General features: G+C 41.9%; 1 protein-coding gene across 1 annotated transcript in view; it reads left to right on the top strand.

Moving 5' to 3' along the window:
* RHOJ (ras homolog family member J) overlaps positions 1 to 20756 on the top strand; it is an 83000-nt gene extending 62244 nt beyond the window's left edge. Inside the window, exons 3-5 of the mRNA XM_004426226.3 lie at positions 11098 to 11262; positions 13094 to 13189; positions 20610 to 20756. Coding sequence (XP_004426283.1) covers positions 11098 to 11262; positions 13094 to 13189; positions 20610 to 20756 — 408 coding nt within the window. The remainder of the gene's footprint in view (positions 1 to 11097; positions 11263 to 13093; positions 13190 to 20609) is intronic.
* Positions 20757 to 23734: the final 2978 nt, after the last annotated feature.

Raw genomic sequence — 23734 nt, 5'->3', positions numbered from 1 at the left:
ATCCATGATTACTGAGTCAATTTCATAAATTTTCGTTTCACCCATTAGTTTTTTTCATGTTGTATTCTTTGCCCACCTTTTATTTGAATTGCCTAACAAGCTGTGGAAATGTCCAAAAAGAGATAGAGGATGGGTTGTGGGGGGCAGGAAGAAGACAGATTAAGTGTTGGAAGGAAGAAAAGCCAGGATCCTGGATGTTTTCCAAAATGAGGGTCAACCCTTGAATGACTGAGGGCTGACTCTAAATTCTCTAAGATTCTTGAAATATTCTCACCCTGTCAGAAACGTTTCTTCAAGTTGGAGGACCTGGCCAACCAATAATGTAAGCCAATGGACTGGAACCCTCAACACTTAATCAGTCAGCACACACTCCACTTGGGTGAAATGCCACCTTGCCTTTCTTTCCTCGCATGCCACACTCCACTAGGAAAAGTTTCTGACGTTACAAGTTCGTGGGTTGGAGGGGAAGTAGTTAAGCAATTGATGGCTGTGGCCCAATTTCTTTGAGAGAGCTTTTGTTACCATATGTCCTAGCTCATTTATTTAGGTCAAAATCAGCAGGTTGTTCAGTCTGTCCAAATTCATACATCTTAAGTCCTTTGGAGTGAACGTTTGACCATGCTCTGTCCCACTGTGAATTTCCTGGTAATTGTTATTTGTAGTTATGCATTTGTCTAGGCCTTTTTTCACAATTATCTGGAGATATGTCTTTTTGCTCAACCTGAAAGCTCTATGCTAGAAAAAAAAATAATAAATAGAATTCTCTTGGGGATTTCTGTGTGCATTTGCAAGAACCACTGTATAAATGTCTGCAGGACATCAAAGGCTGGTATTGGACAGGCCAGGCAGTGGAGAACTTGCAAGGCTAGCACCAGACTCAAGGCTCCTAAGAGCACCCAGTTTCCCCTCACTGGCAGATGGCTGTTTTGGCCAGCTACTCTCTGGAAGCGGGGAGTGGAGGAAACCTCTCACATCAGTACCAAGACACATGACTAGGAAAGAATGCCCCTAGATGCCCAAATGGGAAAATTGGATTGGCTCCTCTGAGCTAAGGTACAAGGGCCTCAGTGCAGCTCAAGCTTGACCCTCCTCCACCAGAAAGCATCCCAGCAATAGAAGTACACTGCCCTTTGAGCTGGAGTTGCCTACTCTCATTCAATCACATAGTCATTGGTGTGTCCCCATTCATCAGGACTCACAGCCTGAAAGAGAGAGGAGTTTACACCCTTCTCCTCCACAGTCAAATTTTATGAATATAATTCAGTTTGAAAAGGTCAATACAGCAAGGATTATTGCCTGACTCTGAAGCCTCTCTCTGTTTCCCTTGCCTTCTAAAAAAGCCCTCTGGGGCCGGCCTGGTGGCTTAGCGGTTAAGTGCACGCGCTCCACTACTGGTGGCCTGAGTTTGGATCCTGGGCGCGCACCGACGCACCGCTTCTCTGGCCATGCTGAGGCCGCGTCCCACATACAGCAACTAGAAGGATGTGCAGCTATGACATACAACTATCTACTGGGGCTTTGGGGAAAAAAAAGGAGGAGGCTTGGCAATAGATGTTAGCTCAGAGCCGGTCTTCCTCAGCAAAAAGAGGAGGATTAGCACGGATGTTAGCTCAGGACTGATCTTCCTCACAAATAAATAAATAAAGCCCTCTGTGCCCCTCATTCCCATCCAGGCCTCCCCTCTTCTATAGCAATCCACTACAATTGTCAGCTTCTGTGCATTAATTGCCCCCAGAACAACCTCTCCAGGCCTTCTTTTAATTTCAAATCCAATAAAACTGCTTAAAAGCTCTTGTAGAGCTTAATTATTCTTTCCACTGCTCTGTCCTTTTTAGAAAAATTTTAAATTATACTAGTATAGAAGTTGAAATTCTAAGGCAGTGTAAAAACATCTTTAAACTCCAAATTGAAGAAAGCAGAATGACCCAAACCTCTGACACAGGAGAAAGTGATGTGCACTGATCAAGTTTAACAACAAATGGGTTATTGATATTTCTCCAGCCTAACTTTCACTTGAACACTTTCCACCAGCTACTTTGAAAGCCCCGAGGTAGATAAGGTTCACAGGGGAACGTAAAGCATGGCAGAAAGAAATCAGAATACATCTTAAGCTTCCTTCTAGGACTAAAATTCTATGATTAGGACCTTAAAGAGATGACTTCAAGAATGAGTACAAGAACTGGAGTAACTAAGCAAAACTATTTGAGGGTAGACCCCAGGGACAACTTTCAGCAGTGAAGGATTGTTAAATATTGGAACAAGTTACACTAAAGGATGACATGTAATTCGTTGTGTAGAACAGTGGTTCTCAAACTTAAGCAGGGATCAGAATCACCTACAGGGCTTGTTAAAACCCAGCCACTGGGCCACACCACCCCCAGAGTTTCTGATTCTACAGGTCTGGGACGAGGCCCAAGAATTTGCTTTTCTAACAGGTTGCCTGGTAATGCTGCTGCTGGTCTGTACACCACACTTTGAGAACCAGTGGTCTAGAACCTTGCCACTCAAAGTGTGGTCCACTGAACAGCAGCAGCAGCATCCCCAGGGAACTTATTAGAAATGCAGAATCTCAGGCCCCATCCCCAGCTTACTGAATCTGAAAATTCATTTTAAGAAGATCTCCAGGTGATTCGTATGCACATTAAAGTGTGAGAATCACTACTCTAGAAGTCTTTGGTGACTGAAGCATTGTTCCCAACATTTGGAGGAGGCAGTGGAAAAAGACCATTACCAGAGATGATTCCCTTGGTTCTACAGCTCTGCCAATAAGGCTTTGTAACAAATTTAATTTAGAAACATTGTCTCAAAATTCCATTCCCAGCCTCAGGTAGGACAATCCAGCCTCTTCAGTTCTATTCCAGCAAATGTTGCTGAGGTCACATGGCTAACAAACATCTATAACAAATCCAAAAATGCTCATTTGGCCAGACTTACTAACGAGAGAGAGAGCTGATCTCAAAAACCAACGGATTAACCCCTGAACCACAAAAAGGAAATAAGTCTCCGAACCTGGCTACAGAGTTCCATCTTGCTGTGAATAATTAGATTTTCTCACATGAACACACCAACGAGCAGTGCCCCTTGCCTTTATCTTGAGCTAACTCTGGGTCAGAGTTGACAAAAACAACTTCAAGAAGCATGTGTGTCCTGAAATGTAAAGTGAGAGGAACTCATCATTTCTACCCTCAAAGTCAGCCCTGGACAAAACCATTTGACCTGGTTCCCTTCACTTTGCCACACTTGATGGCCTCTGGCACTGCCGCAGCCCCACCAGCCCCGCCCGAGACATGCTCCCCACCCTTCACAAGCCAGCCAAGCATCTGCTAAAGACCGTCTATAATGAAGCCACATGCATACATGCCAGCACATGGCAGCTGCTGTTACATATCAGCTCCCTCCCCAAACCCCTGAAACAAACTAGTATTTGGACTTCGAGTGGAGTGCTTTGAAGACAAAGCGTCTTCAGAACTCCAGTTCATCTGTCAGGTAGAATCCCAAACATTAGGTTAGGCAGTGAAATGAGGGGTTTTTCGCAGGGTGACTCTGCATGTTACCCCTCAGCTCACACTGGAGGCAATAAGACCAGGCCTATAAGCCAAATCTATTTAGGTCGTGCCAACTCCTGCTGCACAGCACACGCCCCTCGTAGGGCATTACTGAAAGTCTCTCTGAAAGGGATTTCTAGAGCTCAGATCTTTGGCTCAGCTACAAAGAGTCCGAGAGCTGACTTTTCCATGACGTACTTGCAGGCCAGTTTGTTTAGAGTGCGTCACGAGAGACCAAGCAGAGAGCAGGATGCTGGGGCGGGGGTGCTGCAGCCAAGCCTGGGCGTTCGCTGGCTGAGGAGTGCCAAACTGGGAAAGGGGTCTTTCCCAGGTCATGGCTCAGAGCCAGGCGTCCTCCCATCCTGCCGCCGGCCACCTAGAGTGGAGCAGCCACGGCACTAAGACGTCTTGCCTCCTTCGCTCAGTGGACCGTCACTTAGACCAGCAATGTGGGCAAAGCCCTGCTCAGATTGTGGCCTCTCAGGCTGAACTCCAAGATGGACATCTCTCAAAGGCAACATTTGCTCAAGTGGCAGTTAGTGGCACTGCCAGGGAGGAATGAGAATCGCCTGGTGTCAGGAGCCTGGTTCCTCAGCAGGTAAACCCCCAAGTTCTCTGCACACAAGCTCCATGGGATCGGGGGCTGTCTGCACGTGGGCAAGCACAGAATGGTGTCTGTCCTGAGAAACCACAGCCCATCGCAGCTCAGCTGTCACCATTGACCGTGGGAGCGTGGAGCAGGAAGGCCATCAGCCACACGCCTCCCTCAGACAGAGCTGCACGCTGCGTGTCTTCACCTGGCCCTGATTTCTGAAGCCCATTTTATCCCAAGGGCTGAAGAGGCATGTGACCAGGCAGGGAGGCAAGTACAGCTGGGCCTTACTAATGGCAACCCAGGGTCCACATGGAAGGACACCAGCCTCCCCCTTTGCTAATGGCTGACCCAATGGGGCCATCAGGAGCACAGAATTGGACATCAGCCTTCTAGAAAGTTAGCCTAAAACCTCAGAACAGATGTTTTTCCTCAATGAGCAACTCAACCTTTCTTGCTTACATGCATCTTAATGTGGTTTTAGAAGTGTGCAAACTTCTGCCCACATGACAAGTTATTAGTAAAAGTATGTTTAGAACATGATCTTACTTCTCCCCAAATTATGAAAAATGGATTCAGAGGTGCAATCAGAGTATGCAAACCCTCAGGGTCTCATGACTACTCGGTTTAGAAAAAATTAATTTCAGATTTAGCCCTGGTATCCAACAAGGTCGGGTCACTGCACCAGGACCTGCAGCTGCTGTTGACACAGGATGGAGGATGAACTCAACCACTAAAGACACTGTTCCAGATGGTCTACAAATATTAACACATTTATTCTCATAGTAACCCTATGATATCAGCACTATTATCAACCTCATTTTACAGATAAGGAAACTGAGACAGAGAGAACTTACCCAAGGTCACACAGCAGTCAGAGGCAGGGCTGGGAGTTGAACCTGGAGAATGTGTCTCCCTGACCCACGCTCTTAAATACTATGCTACGCTCCCGCCCTATGTGCTTTGCCCACATTTCCAAACCAAGCCTGGTAGACATGAATGTATTTATGGGAGAATATGAAAATGCGACTTGTGCTGAAAATCTGGGATAAATATCACTCCTAAGAGGACTTGGAAGCAGAATTCTCTCTGCAACTTAACGTGGGTATGGGGTGGGGTGGGGCGGAGAGAGAGCTCAGTGCAACTCTCCTTGCCACTCAAAGTGTGGTCCCTGGACCAGCGCGTCAGCATCACCTGGAAACTTGTTAGAAAAGCAAATTCTTGGACTTCATCCCAGACCTGCTGCTGAATAAGAATCTACATTTTAACAAGATCTGCAGGTGATTCAAATATACGTAAAGCCTGAGGAGGGCTGGGCTAATGGTCTCACTGACTCACCACCTGCCATCAGGGTGCGGCAGTTCCGGACACATGTAGAACCCAGGTGTTTGGCCCGTCTGATGCTAAGGCTGTCCCTGAACTCTTCTTCTTTAATAGTCACCCATAATCATCCCAGAACGCCCTCCTGCCTTCAGAGAGAAGTTGGGTAGAAGGCACTCAAAAGTCAGCCTGGCCCAAACCCCATCCTCCCCTTCACCCCTACCCCCAGCCCAGTCTCTTCGTCCACTTTAGCCCTCCAAAGCCGCATTCCAGTCGCTCTTTTAGATTAAAACATTGTCTCTTACCCAACAGTGGAATACCCAACAGTGGAATAGCTGGATCATATGGTAGTTCTATCCTTGATTTTTTGAGGAATCTCCATACTGTTTTCCATAGTGGCTGCACCAGTTTGCACTCCCACCAGCAGTGTATGAGAGTTCCCTTCTCTCCACATCCTCTCCAACACATGTTGTTTCCTGTCTTGTTAATTATAGCCATTCTGACGGGCGTCAGGTGATATCTCATTGTAGTTTTGATTTGCATTTCCCTGATAGTTAGTGATTTTGAACATCTTTTCATGTGTCTGTTGGCCATCTGTATATCTTCTTTGGAGAAATGTCTGTTCAGGTCTTTTGCCCATTTTTTAATTGGGTTGGTAGTTTTTTTGTTGTTGAGATGCATGAGTTCTTTATATATTTTGGAGATTAAGCCCTTATCAGATGTATGGTTTGCAAATATCTTCTCCCAATTGTTAGGTTGTCTTTTCGTTTTGTTGATGGTTTCCTTTGCTGTGCAGAAGCTTTTTAGTTTGATGTAGTCCCATTTGTTTATTTTTTCTATTGTTTCTCTTGCCCGGTCAGATGTGGTGTTTGAAAAGATGTTGCTAAGACCGATGTCGAAGAGCGTACTGCCTATGTTTTCTTCTAGAACTTTCACAGCTATTCCACTGTTGGGTATTTATCCAAAGAACTTGAAAACACCAATTTGCAAAGGTACATGCACCCCTGTGTTCATTGCAGCCTTATTCACAATAGCCAAGACTTGGAAGCAACCTAAGTGCCCATCAAGGGACGAATGGATAAAGAAGCTGTGGTATATATACACAATGGAATACTACTCAGCCATAAGAAACGACGAAATCCAGCCATTTGTGACAACATGGATAGACATTGAGGGTATAATGCAAAGTGAAATAAGTCAGAGGGAGAAGGCCAAATACCGTATGATTTCCTTCATTAAGTAGTAGATAATAACAACAATAAACAAACACATAGGGACAGAGATTGGATTGGTGGTTACCAGAGGGGAAGGGGGGAGGGTGGAGGGTGAAAGGGATAATTCGGTACATGTGTGTGGTGATGGGTTGTAATTAGTATTTTGGTGGTGAACATGATGTAGTCCATGCAGAAATAGAAGTACAATGATGTACACCTGAAATTTTTGCAATGTTATAAACCAATGTTACTGCAATAAAAAAAAAATAAATAAAATAAAAGAAATAATTAACTCTCAAAAAAAAAAAAAAAAAAAAAAAAACATTGTCTCTTCAAGAGGCACACAAGCACCTGTCTTCCATTCTCAAATTCCACCTCGGAAGGGGCCTCAAATACCAGCTAGACCATCATCCACTCCTCACGGCCCCTTTACATCATCTCAGCATGTGATCATCGAACCTAGGCTCTAGATGTGCTTCATTGCAAAAAAATCACTTATCAGCTGATACGAATTCACATCCCCAACCTCCCGCTGCCCAGCCCTCTGTTCCGAGAGGACATCTCCTTTTATTTATTCTGGACCCACTGCCACGTTTCATAGCTGCAGCCAGTGGCAAACAGGGGCTGAAATGAGCCCGGCCAGCCCAGGTGTGAACCTTCTTTGAAGGTATGTTTGCTCTGTAGTCCAGGTTAAATGAATCTGTCCAGACTGGTTTCTAAAAGTGTAAAATTGGCTGAGGGGAAAGGGAAGCACAGTAACCTGTGGTTCTGAGACTTGAGCTGCAACAGAGTCACCTGGAGGGCTTGTTAAGCCACAGGTGGTACAGCCCCTCCCCCAGAGCCTCAGCCTCAGGAGGGCTGGGTGGGGCGGAGAATATGCAGTCCTAACAAATTCCCAGGTGATGCCAACGCTGCTGGGCGAGGACCACACTCTGGGAGCCACGGCACTAACTGATTTCTAAGACCTTGTCCAGCCTTGAAGTTGTATTTTTCCAATTCAGTCAAACACCTATTCTAGATTATTCTATTGTCAGAGAGCTAACAAAGAGCAAGAGAAACTTTACCTGTCTCATTTCCACAGAAATCGAATTGTCTCCCATGTTTTCATTTTCTTTCTCCCAATTGGATTGCCCAATCTTATTCACCTTATATAGTTTATATAGCATCCTCAACAGTGCTAGACAGTCAGTAAGCAATTAATAAATCTTTTTAAATGGAATCACATAGCAGGACTAAGGTTTCCACGGAAGAGAGATCCAGAATGCAGAGAGGAGAAAGCCCAGTGAAGGACACGGGCAAAAGTTACCCAGCGGGAGGGCCTTGGTTCCCCGACAGGAGGGTAAAGGATCAAAAAACCAATGTCTCACCTTCCCACCTCCTGGCAATCCAGCCACCCACAGTCCTCCTAACTTTCCCTCATGTAAGCAGAATTCCTTTGATAGTTTTTGGGTTAAGCATCAAATAAACATGATCCTTTCAGACTACCTACCGGTTATTTGCTCCTACCTCATCTAGTTGTGACATTTCTCCCCATTGTGTTGTGTTCCCGGTTTTTTTGGTTTTGAGGTTTTAAACATACAGTGTCTGCTGCCATCTAGTGGTAATTTCTAGCAGGCTCAGGCCATGAAATAGACGCTATGTCCCTGGGTCTAACTTTTCTTAGATCTCTGTGGTAAAGCGTGAGTCTATATTAAGATTCCTGGATAACTGAATTTTCAAGAAAATGCTTACTCTGTCACTTAAAATTCTGAGCTGAAGCAAATAGTGTGGTCACACTTCAGAGCTGGGGCTGGATTCAAACGGAGTACCCCATCCTGGTATTTAATAGCTCTGTGGCACTGGTCCATTACTGAACTTCTCTAAACCTCAACTTCCTCCTCTATGAAATGCGGAGGTTGATGGTACCATCTTTCCAGTGCTATTATGAGGATTCAACTAGATAATGCACATTAAGTGTTTGAAACAATGCTTGGATATTAGTAACAAGCTCTTGATACAGCCTTGGTTGATGGTGAAGATGATGCTGGAAATCAGTCATTCTCAACTCCATGTCAACCCCAGACCAATGAAACCAGAATGCCCAGATGCCCAGGCCCACTCCCCAGAGATTCTGATTTAATTGGTCCAGAGTAGGAGGGGGTAGTAGAGGCAGGTAGTTGGCTAGCAGGGCATCAGGATGTTCTTAAAGCTCCCCAGGTGATTCTAATGAAAACTGGTGCAGTCAACGACACGCAGAAAAGCCATGTGTTCATCTGCAGGTCACTGCAGACCCGGTGTCATTCGGTCAACAGCCTTTATGGAATATTTGCTGTGGACAGAGTATAGGGGGCATGAAAAAGCCAACATGGTCCCTGCTTCATTTATGACAATCCAGATGGGGATGGAGTGGCAGAGGGCAGGTGGTATCACGAACAGCTGCAGACTGTGGTCTGGAGAGTTCTTAGCTTGTGGGCCTCACAGCTACTCTGAGAGAGAAAGGAGAGAGGCAGAGAGACCATGAGAGAGAAGGTTTGGTTTTCAGGGCTAGCTGTACAAAGAGGAAGAGAGGTAGTGACAAGAGATGAGCTGTTCCTTTCCCCACCGCCTGCCCCCACCCCTGCCACTGACACACAGGCACCCAGACATGGGCATAACACAGCTGAGATGCAACCAGTAGGCCTGGCCCAACTGCCCAGCATGACCAGTGTTTATTCAGCAATGCACCCATCTCCCAATTATTTGCTTTAACAGCAATGTGGTAAATGAGCCACAATAACTATTTTTTTTATTCTTTTAGTTTATTTTTTTAGGATTTTCAGATTTTTCGGCATCCTTGCCATTTTGCATTGTCTTTTGTTTAAGTAGCTAAAAGCTTTTGCTCGGGTTTTGATAGTGTTAGCAGTAGCGAGAGTAGCAGCTGTACGGAACCCTGTGCGCCAGGCACTTGGAGTAGCTAACGAGAGGTCAGTGCAGCCAGAGATGACCACACTCACCATTCTAAGAGACTTCCTGCTGGTCACACGTGTGTACGTATGAGTACACCCCCTTCTTAAAAAGACATTAATAGAGACAGTAGAAATATAGCGAAATGAATACTTTAAAATATCCGTGACATATTACGTTTAAAAAAAAAGTGGCACAACAATATGAACTATATAATCAATTTATCTTTTTTAAACTAAACGCATGTATATGATATGTGTAAATAAATGTAAAAGATTTGGAAGGATACTGTTAAGCAGTGGCTCCCTCTAGGAAGAGAGGAAAAATTATTAGAGATCACGTAGGGGATGAAAACACAGTCTCACTTCTACTCTGTGTACTTCTGTGATGCTTGGATTTTTGCAAGGAACATGTTTGAGATCTACAATTTTTTTAAATGTTGGGAAGAGTAGTCAGGATCCTAATATATGAATTGATACGTTTCCCGTGTCTGTGTACACATGTATGGGATAAGTGTGAACATACAGGTTTGGTTGCACCTATGCGTGTACAGTATGTGTGTGGTGTGTATGAACATGTATGGCATATTGTGGTGTGTGAGGACACGTATATACATATATATTATAAGTATACTCATAAAATTACTTTTGGCTTGTGTGTTACTAAATGCTATAAAAATATATATAATCTTCTTTTGAAATAGCAGATTTTACCTGGGAACCTCTTAAAACATTTTACGTACGATAAAAGCTACTTGCTGACATTTTTCAAAAGTTGAGATGATCCATTGTTTTACTGTCTTCTTATCATCTCCCCCTAAAACAGCACACACATAAACATCTTATGTAACCAGGAATCTTCAACCATACCATATTCTGGTCTAAAAAGTCTTTGGGGAGAAAATAATTAAATCTGGCATTTTCTTTATTAGGCCATACTGTGGCCTTTAGGTAAACTTAGAAACAAATCCCAAATTCTTAGCTCTAAACTCTCACACAGTATATTTCTTCAACTATTGTACTATCTGATTTGGCAACAACTCTTAGCTTTGTGTTTTAGTTAGCTTATTCTAAATTAAATTTGAATGCAATATTTTTAAATTGTATAAGGAAAGAATCTCTGTGCCTCGGCCAATGGCCCACTAATTTAAATCCGTATTCAATACAACGCGATTCCAATGTGACAGGAGAATTGTAATAATCTTTATTGAACTATATACATTAAATGGGTGAACGTTATATATGTAAATTGTCCCACTAAAGCTGTTAAAAATATTTTTTTAAAGTTCATCTTAAAAGGGAGTAATTTATAATCTCTATACATAATAAAAGTGTTTTCCTGACTGATGGCCCCTTTATTTCTAGTAATATAGGGATCCAGCAGATCCCAGGGCAGGGAAGGAACGAGGTCACGGGGTGCGGCAGTGGCAGCTTGCCTGTGTCACTCCCTGGAACCACGTGGGACCCACCTGACCCAGGCTGAACAAATTTTGCTCTTCCCACAGGAGGACTACAACCAGCTGAGGCCGCTCTCCTACCCCAACACCGATGTATTTTTGATCTGCTTCTCTGTCGTAAATCCTGCCTCTTACCACAACGTCCAGGAGGAATGGGTCCCGGAGCTGAAGGACTGCATGCCTCACGTGCCTTACGTCCTCATAGGGACCCAGGTTGAAAGGGGGGTGATGGCAGGGTGGGGCGGCTGGGGCGGGAGGGCGGCCAAAAAGGAAAGACCCTTTAGGTTTCTCAGGAGCATCCTATTCTTCCAAACACTATAGAAGAGTGTCTCAGATACATCAATCCTATGAACAGCCATTCTTAAGACCTGCAGGATTAGTTAGCCCACAGCTGAAAAAACAAGAGAGCTATTTAATATGAAGCAGGAAGTTTTGATGTGGCCTTTAAAAATTAATCTCTCAGCTTTTTATTTTTAAATAACAAAGTAATTTTTGAAATAGACACCCTTCTCCAGCCCTGAGCCAAAGGAATGAGGTGGGAATGTCAATTACACTTATTACATAATATTTTTTATATCTAAAATTCACAATTGTTTGAAAGTCACAAAATAGGTGTGAATGTCAAAATGACCCCAGCAATCAGAATGGGCGCATTATGACAAGAAGTCCTTAGCAACACTCCTGGAGAAGGAAGACAGAAATTCACTGCTATTCCCTATTCCCTTTAGGGGAATAGGGAAATCTAAAAGCCTCTTGGTCTTTTAGATCTTAGAAAAGAAGTTAAAACAGATATACCAGATAAACAAACCTGCAGTTGTAAAAGCCTTTAAAGTGTTTTGAAAGCTAATAAAGTTCCATAGTTTGGATTTCCAACAGTAAGCAATTGCACAAATGTATTAAAGATTGTTCCAACTTTTTATGGTTTTAAATAGATTTTGTTCATTGGTGTGTTAAAACCCAAATTACTATCCCAAAGATATAGAAATGTAATAACATTGAAGGACAGAGATAATTAACACATCCATAAATCAGAATACAGTTAATGCTTCTTCTCTGAAAGATAATTATTTGTTTGTTTAAATGAAGTCTTTTGCCTTAATTCCAGATGATAATATTTGACTATATTGATGGAGCCTGGATTTCTGCTGTCAAAATACGTGATGAGACATGCAAACATCTTTGTGTGATTTGAGCCTATTTTATAACAGATGGGCACTAAGTTGAACAATTAAGGCTAAAAAAAAACAAAACTACACCAATTAGTAAACCTGAGCAAGGTGCTTATAAATGGGACCCTAATACATGAATATATTGGTTTTTCTTTACAACACAAGCCTCTATGTGCCCACATTCACACCCATTCATGTATGCATGGGTTCACATACACAGTGAGATTTTAAAGCAACTAAAATATTTAATTAAATTATTAAACCTAATCCAAACACATAGGCTATTTTCAAAGTAGTTCTACCTTTGAAAAGAAAGTTTCTACCTTGGAAATTCCTCTTTAGGACCTGCCTTCAGTGCCTGCAGCACATTCGTTAGAATATCCTAGCAAGTGGCAAGTCTTCATCCTTTTGAGGGTGAAGATTTGGTTTGGAAAAGCCTCTCCCCTCCCCTCAACCCCCCCCCAAAATATGTATTGATAGCCAGGAAATAAACTATTAAATAATGAGTAATATAATTTGGGATCAAATGAGGTGTTGCAGTAAGATTGACTGATTATCTTGTATGTCCAATAAGTAGGGTCTAGAAATAAACAGGAAATTTCAAAAACAGCCACAGAATCACTGGAGTAAGTCCTCAGCTCCCAGGGTAATTGCTTTGAAGGAGAAAGTACAAGGAAAGCCTGATGTTTCCATTTGCAAAGAAATCACATTAATTTTTAGACATAACATGGGCATATGTATGTGTTTCCTTAAAGAAAGTTCAGCAACTTCATAGATGTTAATTTCATAGAGGGGAAAAAACTTCTACTATCTCACAGTTTACAATATCTGGTAAAGCCTGAAAAAATAAGTTTGTCACGTGTGTTTTTTGCCAGATTGACCTCCGTGATGACCCCAAAACCTTGGCCCGTTTGCTGTATATGAAAGAGAAACCTCTCACTTACGAGCACGGTGTGAAGCTTGCAAAAGCGGTACAGTCCAATTTGAATTTAATTTTAAATGTATGCTGAGTGAAGAGTTTGGTGCGTGCTTTGGAATGGGCTAGCTACGCAGGCTTTTGCTTTAAAGTGCAATGTGTTCAGAATCTACTCTCTGCTTTATATCCTCCCCTCTGTTCTCGTCAGGCTGGAAGGGACCATTTGGTGAGCATTCTGTCAGCCAGCATTGTCTGTTTTTCATTAAAAAAGAAACTTGGTGAATTTAAACAGTTGAAGCACTTATCATTTGATTTAGCAACCTCTAGAATAATCCACTTGCCATATTTAGTAAGAATAAAGGGAGTCGTTAGATATACATTTGTAAACCTCACTGCTTATTATCAGTGTAACTCATTTAAATGACCCCGTAAAAGGCATTTTGTGATTTTCTTGGGAGAAACTTAGATTACCATCTGCCAGGATTATATTTGTTCTGTATTTCTCACCATATAATGAATAGCCACTTAGAGAGGCTGCTTATGTCACAAATAGCATCTAGAAGAGTAACATAGACCAAAAAGTAACTAGTTGGAGAATCCAAATGGCTACTCAGCAGATAATAGCAACTTGCTCACAGCTGGGACTGTTTTCACAGACTTTTCTTCATTCTTAAGAGCTTCACATGAACAGTGATTTTGTTGGGGAAATGCTTTAGAAAGTGTTTGCCTCAAGACAGCAAATCTTGTCTCCCCATTACCACTACCGTGTGTGCAAAAGCAGACACTAAAATAGACACAAGGGGATGTAGGTATTTTTTATGCAAAAGGAGGCTTATAAATCATATTTCCATAAGCTGTCTACCTCCTCATTGATTTAGTTGCAAACCCATCAACCCAGGCCAGAAGTTTCAGAAGTTTCTTTTACTTTCTAAACTCATTAACCCTGCAAAATGCTTGCCCCAGTCTGAGTTAGGAGTCACCCTTTTAACCCGTCAAAAGAATAATAACTACGAATTCTTCATGAATAAAAATGTATACATTTCTCTTATTAAAACTTTCTTATAGGCACCAAAACTAAGTGATACACTTGAATAAAAATGAGTTAAATTAATTATGTTTTCATGGATTCAACACATGAAAACATCTCACAAATACTTGAGAGACTGAACGCTTCCCACTTCTGTGAATAGTCAAGTCAGAACTACCGGTAGGAGCCATGCTTAGGAGACAAAGCACTTTACAAGCTGCCTCATTGCAGCCTCAGGATAACCCTTTTAAGCAGATGGTGTTTGCATCATCTTACAGATGAGGAAACAGAGTCTTAGCAAGATGAACATCTTTGATTCACGCAGCTGGTAATAACACAGTCAGACTTTCCAGTCCAGCTCCGTGGACGGCACCCCCATGCACCTGACCCTTGTGCAAACTGTCTCCTCCAACCGTATATTTTTCCTCCAGTAAAATGGGTACAAGTCTATAGGTTCTTCTCCCTTCTCCTCATTCAGCTTAAATTCCCTGACTAAGGTACATCAATATATAGCTCCGTAAATAACTGTATGTGATTCCTAGCTAGGCATTTTCACCCTGGGGAGGTCCCCAGTGGCTCAGCGCCCACTTTTTGCAGGAGCTCTGTTTCCGTGTCCCTTGCTTCCGGCTTATCTCCCACCATCATCCTGTCAGCGTCCTAGCCTGACTTCTCATTTGGGAAGTTGTTTTTTTCCCTCTGAAAAGAAGTCGTTTCAAAGCCTCCCATCTCATTTCATACTTATTTTAGGAACAATGGCTGAGTTCACCACTTTATTGCCTTTTGCCAATTTCTCGTGGCAACTGCTCACAGATACGGAGAGAATCATGTTTTGCTTACAAAATCCAATTTAGAAGAAAACCAAGCAAGAGTTTAACTTGTTTCATCGAAATTCATGTAATTACAGAGATGCTTTTAAGTTTCTCTGCTCCCTGACTTTCCTGTCAAGTAGTTTATAATAACGGCTAGCATTTATGGAGTGTTTACAGCGTGCTGGGCGTGGTGCCGAGAGCTTTACATGCCTCATCTTAATTCATCCTCACAGCAACCCCCTGAGGTGTGTATATCATTATCTCCACCTTCCTAGAGGACACTGAGGCTCTGCGAGGCTAAGGTCACACCGCTGGAAAGTGGCAGAGCTGGGATATGAAACTGGGCTTCAACCACCACACTCTTCCCCCCCTCCTATAATCGGAAAAGAGAGCCTTAGGTTTGGGGCTTCTTCTTTTATATGCTGAAGCCCTGTATTTTAATGCACATATTCTCCCCATAACTTAAACACTTTGCAAGCTCAGATTTTTCATATCCGATTCCTTTTGTTCAACTCCTTCCATTTCCAAAGCATCTTTCATCTTTCATCTCTTTTTGGTCTCAAAGGGCATTTTATTTTTACAGGACATTTTCATATCATACATATTTACAATTCTTTATACTCCAAAGTCAACCACATTTACAGAAATATTTTGTATCAATTTACAATAAATATTCATTGTTATCCCTTTTCTTGTTTCATCCACCCTCTTTTCATTATTGTGTGTTTTAATCTTTAGCCTACTTTTCCCATGCTTTACTCATTAGTAATGTCCACATGGCTACTGGATTTATTTGACAATAATTGATTGAACACCCACTATGTGCCAGGTGCTATGCCACACTTGAGCTCTAAGATTATAATTCTTTGTGCATTCTCTTTCCTGATTCCTTTTGATACAACCTAAACATGATTTTCTAAGTTCAGACTTCCTAAGGTGTTTCGTGATAAAACACTTGACCGTTTTTCCTTTTTTGGTCTTTGGCCTCTTTGTGCCCTCTCCTGCCATCTTCTTCACCCTGTGCCTTTTTCGTTGTTGTTCTCACACTTTGGCGTAGCACCTCTTTCCTGCTGGGGTTTTAACATGCACCGGTGGGGTTTACAGCCGCAAAACTGCTGCAAAAATCCTGTAACCAATGTTCAGTCATGTTAACCCGCTGGCGTCTTGAATACCCTCCTCCTGACTGCAAAAGTCACCGTTACCCTCCTTGTTTTGTGCGCTGGCCATTTCCTCTTCCTCCTACGGTCACTGAAAATCCGTCACTTCACCACTGGAGTCTGGGTTACAGAGACGAGGGAAAGACAGCCCTGCCCTGGAGAGGCCCATAGGCCAGAAGAGGAGAGAGACAGGCAAACAAAGCATGCCAACTGAATAAATACAACGACAGACGTGTGCGCAAGGTCCTGAGGTAGCAGAGAGAGGGGGGAGTGAGGGACACATTCAGCGGAGGAGGATTCAGAGACAATTTCTAGGAGCAGTTGACATCTGAGCCAGGTTTGAAGGATAAGGACAGTCTGTCAGGTGGACAAAGTTAGGGGACTGGGGAGAAAAAATTTCAAATAGGGAGACCAGTACATGCAAGGGCATCCTTTAAAGCATAGGGCAAGCACATTGGCAAGTGATGGGCCAAATTTTACCCACAAATGTTTTGATCAGTCCACACAGGTATTTTTAATGTGATTTAGTGGCCAACATTGAATAATTTGGAAACTTTACATAAATATACACATTTTTGGTTTCTGAAAAAAATCAGGTCAGGCAACACTAGCTAGCATTTCTGCATCAACTGCAACATTTAAACAGTCTTTTAGACAAGATATGTACCCTTCAGTTTGCCACAATCCCCACCACTCCGTATTACCTACACTCAAGCAGTGTACTCACATCATCTGCCCCATAGTTGGCGATCTCTGCTTTACAGTCTTGAAAAAATCAGCAGCAAATCCATCCAGCCTAGAAATTCTTCACCTCTTTCAGCAATTTAATCACAATGCTGATTTGAGTTGGAATTTCTGTCACAAGCCATTTGGTTTCTTTTCCTTTTCTTGGCTCTCAAGTCGCCCTCTCTATGTACTTGTCCTAATTCTTAAATAAGAAATAAAGAACTTCTCTGCTATTCACTGTTTGTTTAGATACCAACTTACTCTGTTTATTCCACTGACATCTTCCCTTCTCCCCATTTACAGGAAACGCCTCACTTTTCCTTCCTTCCTTCCTCTCTCATCATCCTCACTAAGTCCAAAACACCTTCTCCATTGTTCACTACTTGGCTTTTCCAGACACATTTTTTTACATTCCTTAGAAACAGCCCCACAGGTTAAGGCTCTGGCTCAGGAGACAGACATTCAAATCTCTGCCATTTTCTTAGTTGCGTGGCCTTAGGGAGGTTACCTAACCTCTCTGGGCATCAGTTTCCTGAGCTATGAAATGAGGATGTGATAGACTTACCTCATAAAGTTCTTGGGACAACTAAATAAGCCTGTGGGCCATGAGGTCCAGCTCAGCAAACGACAGTTGTTGTTCAGTGTGTGTGCCTCTCCCAGACCTGTCTACAGCTAGGAAGACCTCTTTGTCTTTATTCCTTCCAGTTAAGCTCTTTCTTATTCTGGAACATGTCCCACCTCAGCGAGGATGACCTGGAAGAAATACGAGGTTTTCTTCCGCTTGACTAGTGGTTGTGGGTTTGTTTGTCTTTCAACTTCTTCTTGTCAGACTCTTGTATGTTTTATACATCTCTGATAAATTTCTCAGCTTTGGGACAATAAATTTTAGCTATTATAAAGTTATCAGAAAAGTCTTCTCTCCATTTACATTCCTCAATCTCTATTTTTTTCTTGAAAATAAATCGTTTTGGTAAAGCATGTTCCAGATTGCTGACATGAGTATCAAAACAAGGATCCGTGAATCCTGAACTCTTACAGTTTGTGTCTAAATATTTGACTGTGTAGGTCACTTTGCTCCAACAGGCAGATGAAGTGGCTGCTGTAAGAAAAGCCATATTTCCTTGAGACAGTTTTCCATTTCAAATTTTTAAGCACACAAATTTTTTTTTTTTTTTTTTTTTTAGCAATGCCTATAACATGATTGTGCCTTTTCCCTGAACCAGGATGAATTCTTCTCTCTCACCCTCAGAGCACTTGATACGTGGTTAACAATACTCATCTGATAACTGGGTTCTGTTTCTCACACATATTTCCCAAATCACACCCAACATCTGTTTGCTACTTTTCCTGGAATTATCAGTACAAAATAACATTATATTAACCCAGTTACACAATAATGCCTTGATCTACTGTTTCATTATCTTCAGAAGTGTCTGAATTAGGAAAGACAAGTTTGGGCTCTTCCTGCGCCATCAAAAGGCAAACTCTGACACGCTGTCAGCTGCACTCTGGGGGGAGGAGGAGAGAGAGAGCAGAGCATTCGCCCATCCTCCAGGACCAGAGAGCCCAGAACCCCGTGTGTGAGCTGAGCTCAGCCCAGCTCTCCTGTAATTTCCAGAATCAACTGAGGCGTGTGACTGTTGGTGGGAGGTATTCTGAATAGAAAGGCCCCACAGCATTCTCTGGGTATATTTTCAGGATGATTGACAAGAGCCAGCACGTTACAAGCAGTCATTCCGTTGACACATTTATTAGAGTGGGTGCTTTTCACATGTGTTCATATCAAGTGTTGGCCATGATCCCAAAATGTAACAGATGACATTTCATGACATTATTAGGAAAATTTTCTCTACCCTAGCCTTCTCTTGCATCCAACTGTTGTTAATTACAGAAAAAGTTATGTTCTAATCCAAAGGCCAAACCATGGTTGAAATGAAACCATAAAATAGGTTTTCAACATCCAACATCTTTTCTCTGGCTCATACAGTAACCATTCTTTATAGCAAAAAAAAAAAAAAAAAAATTGCATAATATCTGGACCCACCCAGAACGATTTTATTTCATGCTTAGTTTTTATATCGGTGGGCTTTCAAACGAGTGGGCAACCTCACTTCACTAATTGTCCACTCGACCAGCTTCTCGCAGAGTTGAGTGATTAGGGTCACAGTTACCGTCATGGAACAAGGAAAAGAACGCACACCAAGAGAACCACATTCCAGTTTTAGTTTCTTTCACTTTCTTGTTGGACGTCCCTAAACAATTCTTTAACCTTCTGCGCCTGTTCCCACGCTCTTCTAAGCTAAACCGCAAGTTTCTTTAGTCCACACATTGTGAACTGGCTGGTTGCTGCCAAAGACATCTCACATCAGTGTCTTGCTTGGCCCACAGTGTTTCAAAAATTGGTAAATATTAACTAAAAATCCAACTCCTCTTGAAAAATACAAAGATGGGCAACAGTGAACCAACATTCCCCTGCCTGGCAACCGTTGTCTAAAGCTAAGTAAGACTGCCAACTCTAGGGGTGGTGTGTACTTCACAGTCTACCACAATCCCCACCTCTCCCTATTGTCTGGTGCCAGACCTGCTTTACGCATTTATATAAGCTACTGGCCCTGACAGGCACCTGATTTTGCTACCCTGTTTTAGCCATTTATCTGCGGTGGTTTCCGGGAGCTCACCCTCCAGCCACCCTCTTCTGAATCTGCTGTGAGTTTTCAGCTGTTCTTACAATGTGGAACATATGATGGAAACATTTCCCCAGATGTCCTTAATATTAAAAGGCCCACATCATAATGTTGGCTCATACTGAGCCTGTGAGTAATTAAAACCCCGGATCTCCTTCACATGAACTGTCTCATGAAGTTGCCTGCCAAACATGGTCTGCTCTGGCCTGCAATTTTGTTAATAAGAATCCACAGTTCTGACCTGAATTTCTATATTTCTCATAGGGATTTTGTGATGATCAAATACACCATAGTATGAAATCATCAAAAGCTTTGAAATAAAGCCCTAAGCAAGCACAAAATATTTTATCATTTAAATATGCATAGACTGTATACTGACAAGGAGGGTGTCTCTGTCAGAAATGCATTTTACAATTTTTATTTTTACATGCTTCGGGTTTTTTTTAACCGCTTTAAAATATGGCTTTTAAAGTATGATAAAACTAGAAAATAATACTAATCAGATATTACTTTGCTGAGAGATACCTTATCAGAAGTACATTTTAATCAAGAACGACTTATAAAACCACGTCAGCCACTCTGTTTCTTATGTTCTATCAACCACGCTGACACTTTGCCTTACTACGTACAGAAGGAGATATAGTTCACTTACACAGGATTTACACATTCTGTGTACAAATGAGAGGATACTAAAAACAACATCACGTAGCCCTGTTGTTCACAAAATATATTTAAACCATATCACTGGTTTTGAATCCTCTCTTAATTTTTATATTTTTTATATTCTTATATTAGGAATAAATGGCTATGTATCACTTTCATAATTTATTGCATACCACAAGCGATCCACAACCACTATTGTTAATATCAGAAAGTAAAAAATATAAAAGTACAAAAAGTCAGGAGAGCAGATGCAAATTGAAATGCAAAAGAATAAAGCGTTATACAAACCAGCCCCTGGGCTGTTCATGGAACCAGCAACAGCAGCAGCACGTGGCTGGGCAGAGGGCTGACACCACTGTGCTTTTTTCTCTTTTTTTCCTCTCATTCCTTTCTCTCTTTTGTGTTTAAGATCGGAGCACAGTGCTACCTGGAATGCTCCGCCCTGACTCAGAAAGGTCTCAAAGCGGTTTTTGATGAAGCAATCCTCACCATTTTCCACCCCAAGAAAAAGAAGAAACAGTGCTCCGAGTGTCACAGCTGCTGTTCAGTTATCTGAGGTGGCTGGAGACCGGCTCCACCCCACCTAAGGGTGAGAATGGCAACCAACCTCTGCGACCGAGCTCAAGCCAGAAAGGAGGGCATGACCAGAGAGAAAGTCCCTTCACACGGAGGCTTGCCCCTCCACCCTGCGAGCCCTTCAAGCGCAGCACACCAGTCAGCCAACTGCCACATCCTCCCTACCAGCCAGAACAATCCACGTTGCACACTCTACAAGATGCTGAGCCCAGATCTCAGCCAGTGCCGCTGCTGACCATGTTGGAAACAAGGTCAAAGGCCATCTTGCATTTTACATCCCTCCCTCCCATAAACGTGAACTGATAGGAAATCTTCACAGGAAAACCAAAAGAGGCACTCGGTTCCTATATTGGTGGCCTTACTTGATGTCTTTTACAAAACATGAGAATACAATATGTACTAACCTTTTTTTCTGAATCTGCTGTTCTACCTATGTGTCTTACATTCATTTGTATTATGTTAAGAAATTTACTAATTTACCAGTTTACTCAGGCCTTACAAATCCATACCAAAGTAGCCTAAAGACAAAGTGTTTAATATTCATTTCTATTTTCAGCATGTTTCTACCAAAGCTATTAGAAGCAACATGTACCTCTGAATGCCTGATTACAAGAAGATACAAGAAAATGTTAAAAATTTTGGAAATTTACAGAGCCATGATTTTCAAAACTGGTTGAAAGAAAACACCAAGTGAATTGTTGCAGGTCTACATTTTTGCCAAAGATTCACCCTAGAGATGTTTATGTTGATAGGTAGCCTTATTTTTTCCCTATTATTCGTCTTGGCAAATTACAAATGAACTGTGTTTAAGAAAGTAGTATTTCTGCTTTTTAATCAAATTGGTTGGGGAGAGAACATGGCAGACTTAGCTTTTAAAATATTCTTTATCCAGCAAAGTGAACTTTCCTGCTCCCTCCCTTCCCCATTGCATGCCCCTTTCCTCCCTTGATTTCACACTTTCTCTCATGCCCAATAATAACCCGATCTCGAAGAAGGATCTGGCCATGGGGCACAAAAAAGTAAAAGAGTAAGTATTGAAAAGTCCCCAAAGGTTAAGCAAAAGTCCCTCAATTTTTGCACTTGCTTCAACTGAAAAAGCTTCTCAGCTTGCCCCAGGGAAGCTCCCATTCTATTTAAATGACATTTTCCAAGTACAACTGGTACTAAAATATTGCCTCTCCCTATTTCCTATACTCATTGTCCCAAATGGGTATTTAGGAGCTAGATCCGTGAGTTTCAAGTTCTGGATCTCTTTATTCCCTCCTTTCAAAATGATGTGCTCCAGAGAGCAGGGACTTTGGCCTTGGGGTAATAAAAGCCCCCCAGCAAGGAATTATGTGCTCTTTCTTTATGCCTCTTTCGAACACCCAGGGATTCTTGTATCACGGAGTGAATTACTTCTTAGCTTTTAATTAGAGACTATGAAGTCTTCTAACTAGTCATATTTGCTTACAATTACCCTGGAAACACCCAGACAGGCACTTTATTTTTTATTTCAATTGCATAAGCCAAGTGCCTCTTTGCAGCATAAAATTACAGCAATTTTAGTTTAAGAATTTCCAGATTCATACTCCTTCTGTTTGAAAAATCCAATATTTCCTGTCTCTTCTGCTCCTGGAGGAAGGACATAAAAAAATAAGTGTATGGTGTGGGTCTTCTCTGTTAAGACCTTCCATGACACCCCCTCAGTTTTTTGGGTTTTGTTTATTTGTTTAGAATTTCTGAAATGTGTTTTCCCTTATTCTACATTTCAAGTTCTACTTCCCTTCTCCCTCATCTAGTTACTAAACATTTTTTTTAAACATACACACACACACACGCCCTAAAAGAAAACGGGAGTTTTGTAAGTCAAAGCTTGACATTTAGAGAAAACAAGGACTTTCTGCCTTTGTAAATAGAAATCAACCGTGTACCAACTATAACTCTGCAGAGGTTATGAATTCATCCTTTACAATGATGAGCATTTAGCCCGGTAATAAATGAAGCGTGTTAACCAGTTTTGTTACATTATTGTGTAGTTACGTCTTGCTAAAGGTCCACTCCTCGCTTCTCATTGATGTGGATGAAAAATTGAGAGCAGTGTGTTTGCTCTGCCAAGGAGAATTTTCCAGATGTGTGCACTCAATAGGCAAATGGTTCCCCAGGCCATAGCCTCCCTAATGGGCCACAGGGATTAACTTGTTTACAGCGGGAAGATCACTCTTTCGCCTGGAACCAAAACCTGGAGAGAGACTGTTAGTGTCTGGGTGGAATACAGGCTCCTAGAGGTCTTAGGAGCTAATTATTTAATAAAATGATGAATAATAAAGCAACCTAAATGAGTTAATGTCATTCCACCAAATTAATCATTTATTCCGTTTCCTGGCAAGATGTAGTTCATTTCACTAAAAAGTGTTTTCTGCCATAAGATTGAATAAAACTATCTTCTGAAACCAAAAATAAGAAGAGACATAGAAATCTGAAGAAGGATCCTTTAATGGTCTACATCATCTTCCAAAGTCAAGAAGGGGCAGCCCATCTCCATTTGAGGGTAGAGTCTTAAATTTTCAGAGCTAGAAAAGGCCTCAGAAACTATAGTCCAGTCCCCTCATTGTACAGATGAGAAAACTCAAGCCCCGATGAGTTAAAAGAGATGTGGTGGAGCTGGGACAGATCTCAGCTTTTCTGCTTCCCACCCAGTGTCCTTCAACTCATACCATAATCTATTCAGTTGATTATGATTATGATAATATGTGATTAATCCACATATTAAGTTGGAGTTTTGTAAGCGTATTATTGGAGTTGCATCTGATTATCCTATAGAGCCTAGTCACATTTCAAACTCATGATTAGGGCAACTATAAATAAGATAATCCATCACACTAGTAATAACCTAGAGACAAGAATTTGATCTATATACTAATATGCCTGGAATCCACAGTATACAATGTAATATACCCCCAATCCAATTGGATGGTA

The sequence above is a fragment of the Ceratotherium simum genome, chromosome 24, assembly GCF_057802395.1.
Source record: "Ceratotherium simum simum isolate JZ-2026a chromosome 24, ASM5780239v1, whole genome shotgun sequence".
NCBI classification, from domain to species: domain Eukaryota; kingdom Metazoa; phylum Chordata; class Mammalia; order Perissodactyla; family Rhinocerotidae; genus Ceratotherium; species Ceratotherium simum.
Note: the sequence above shows the minus strand (reverse complement) of the source record. Positions and strands in the feature narration are given on the sequence as shown.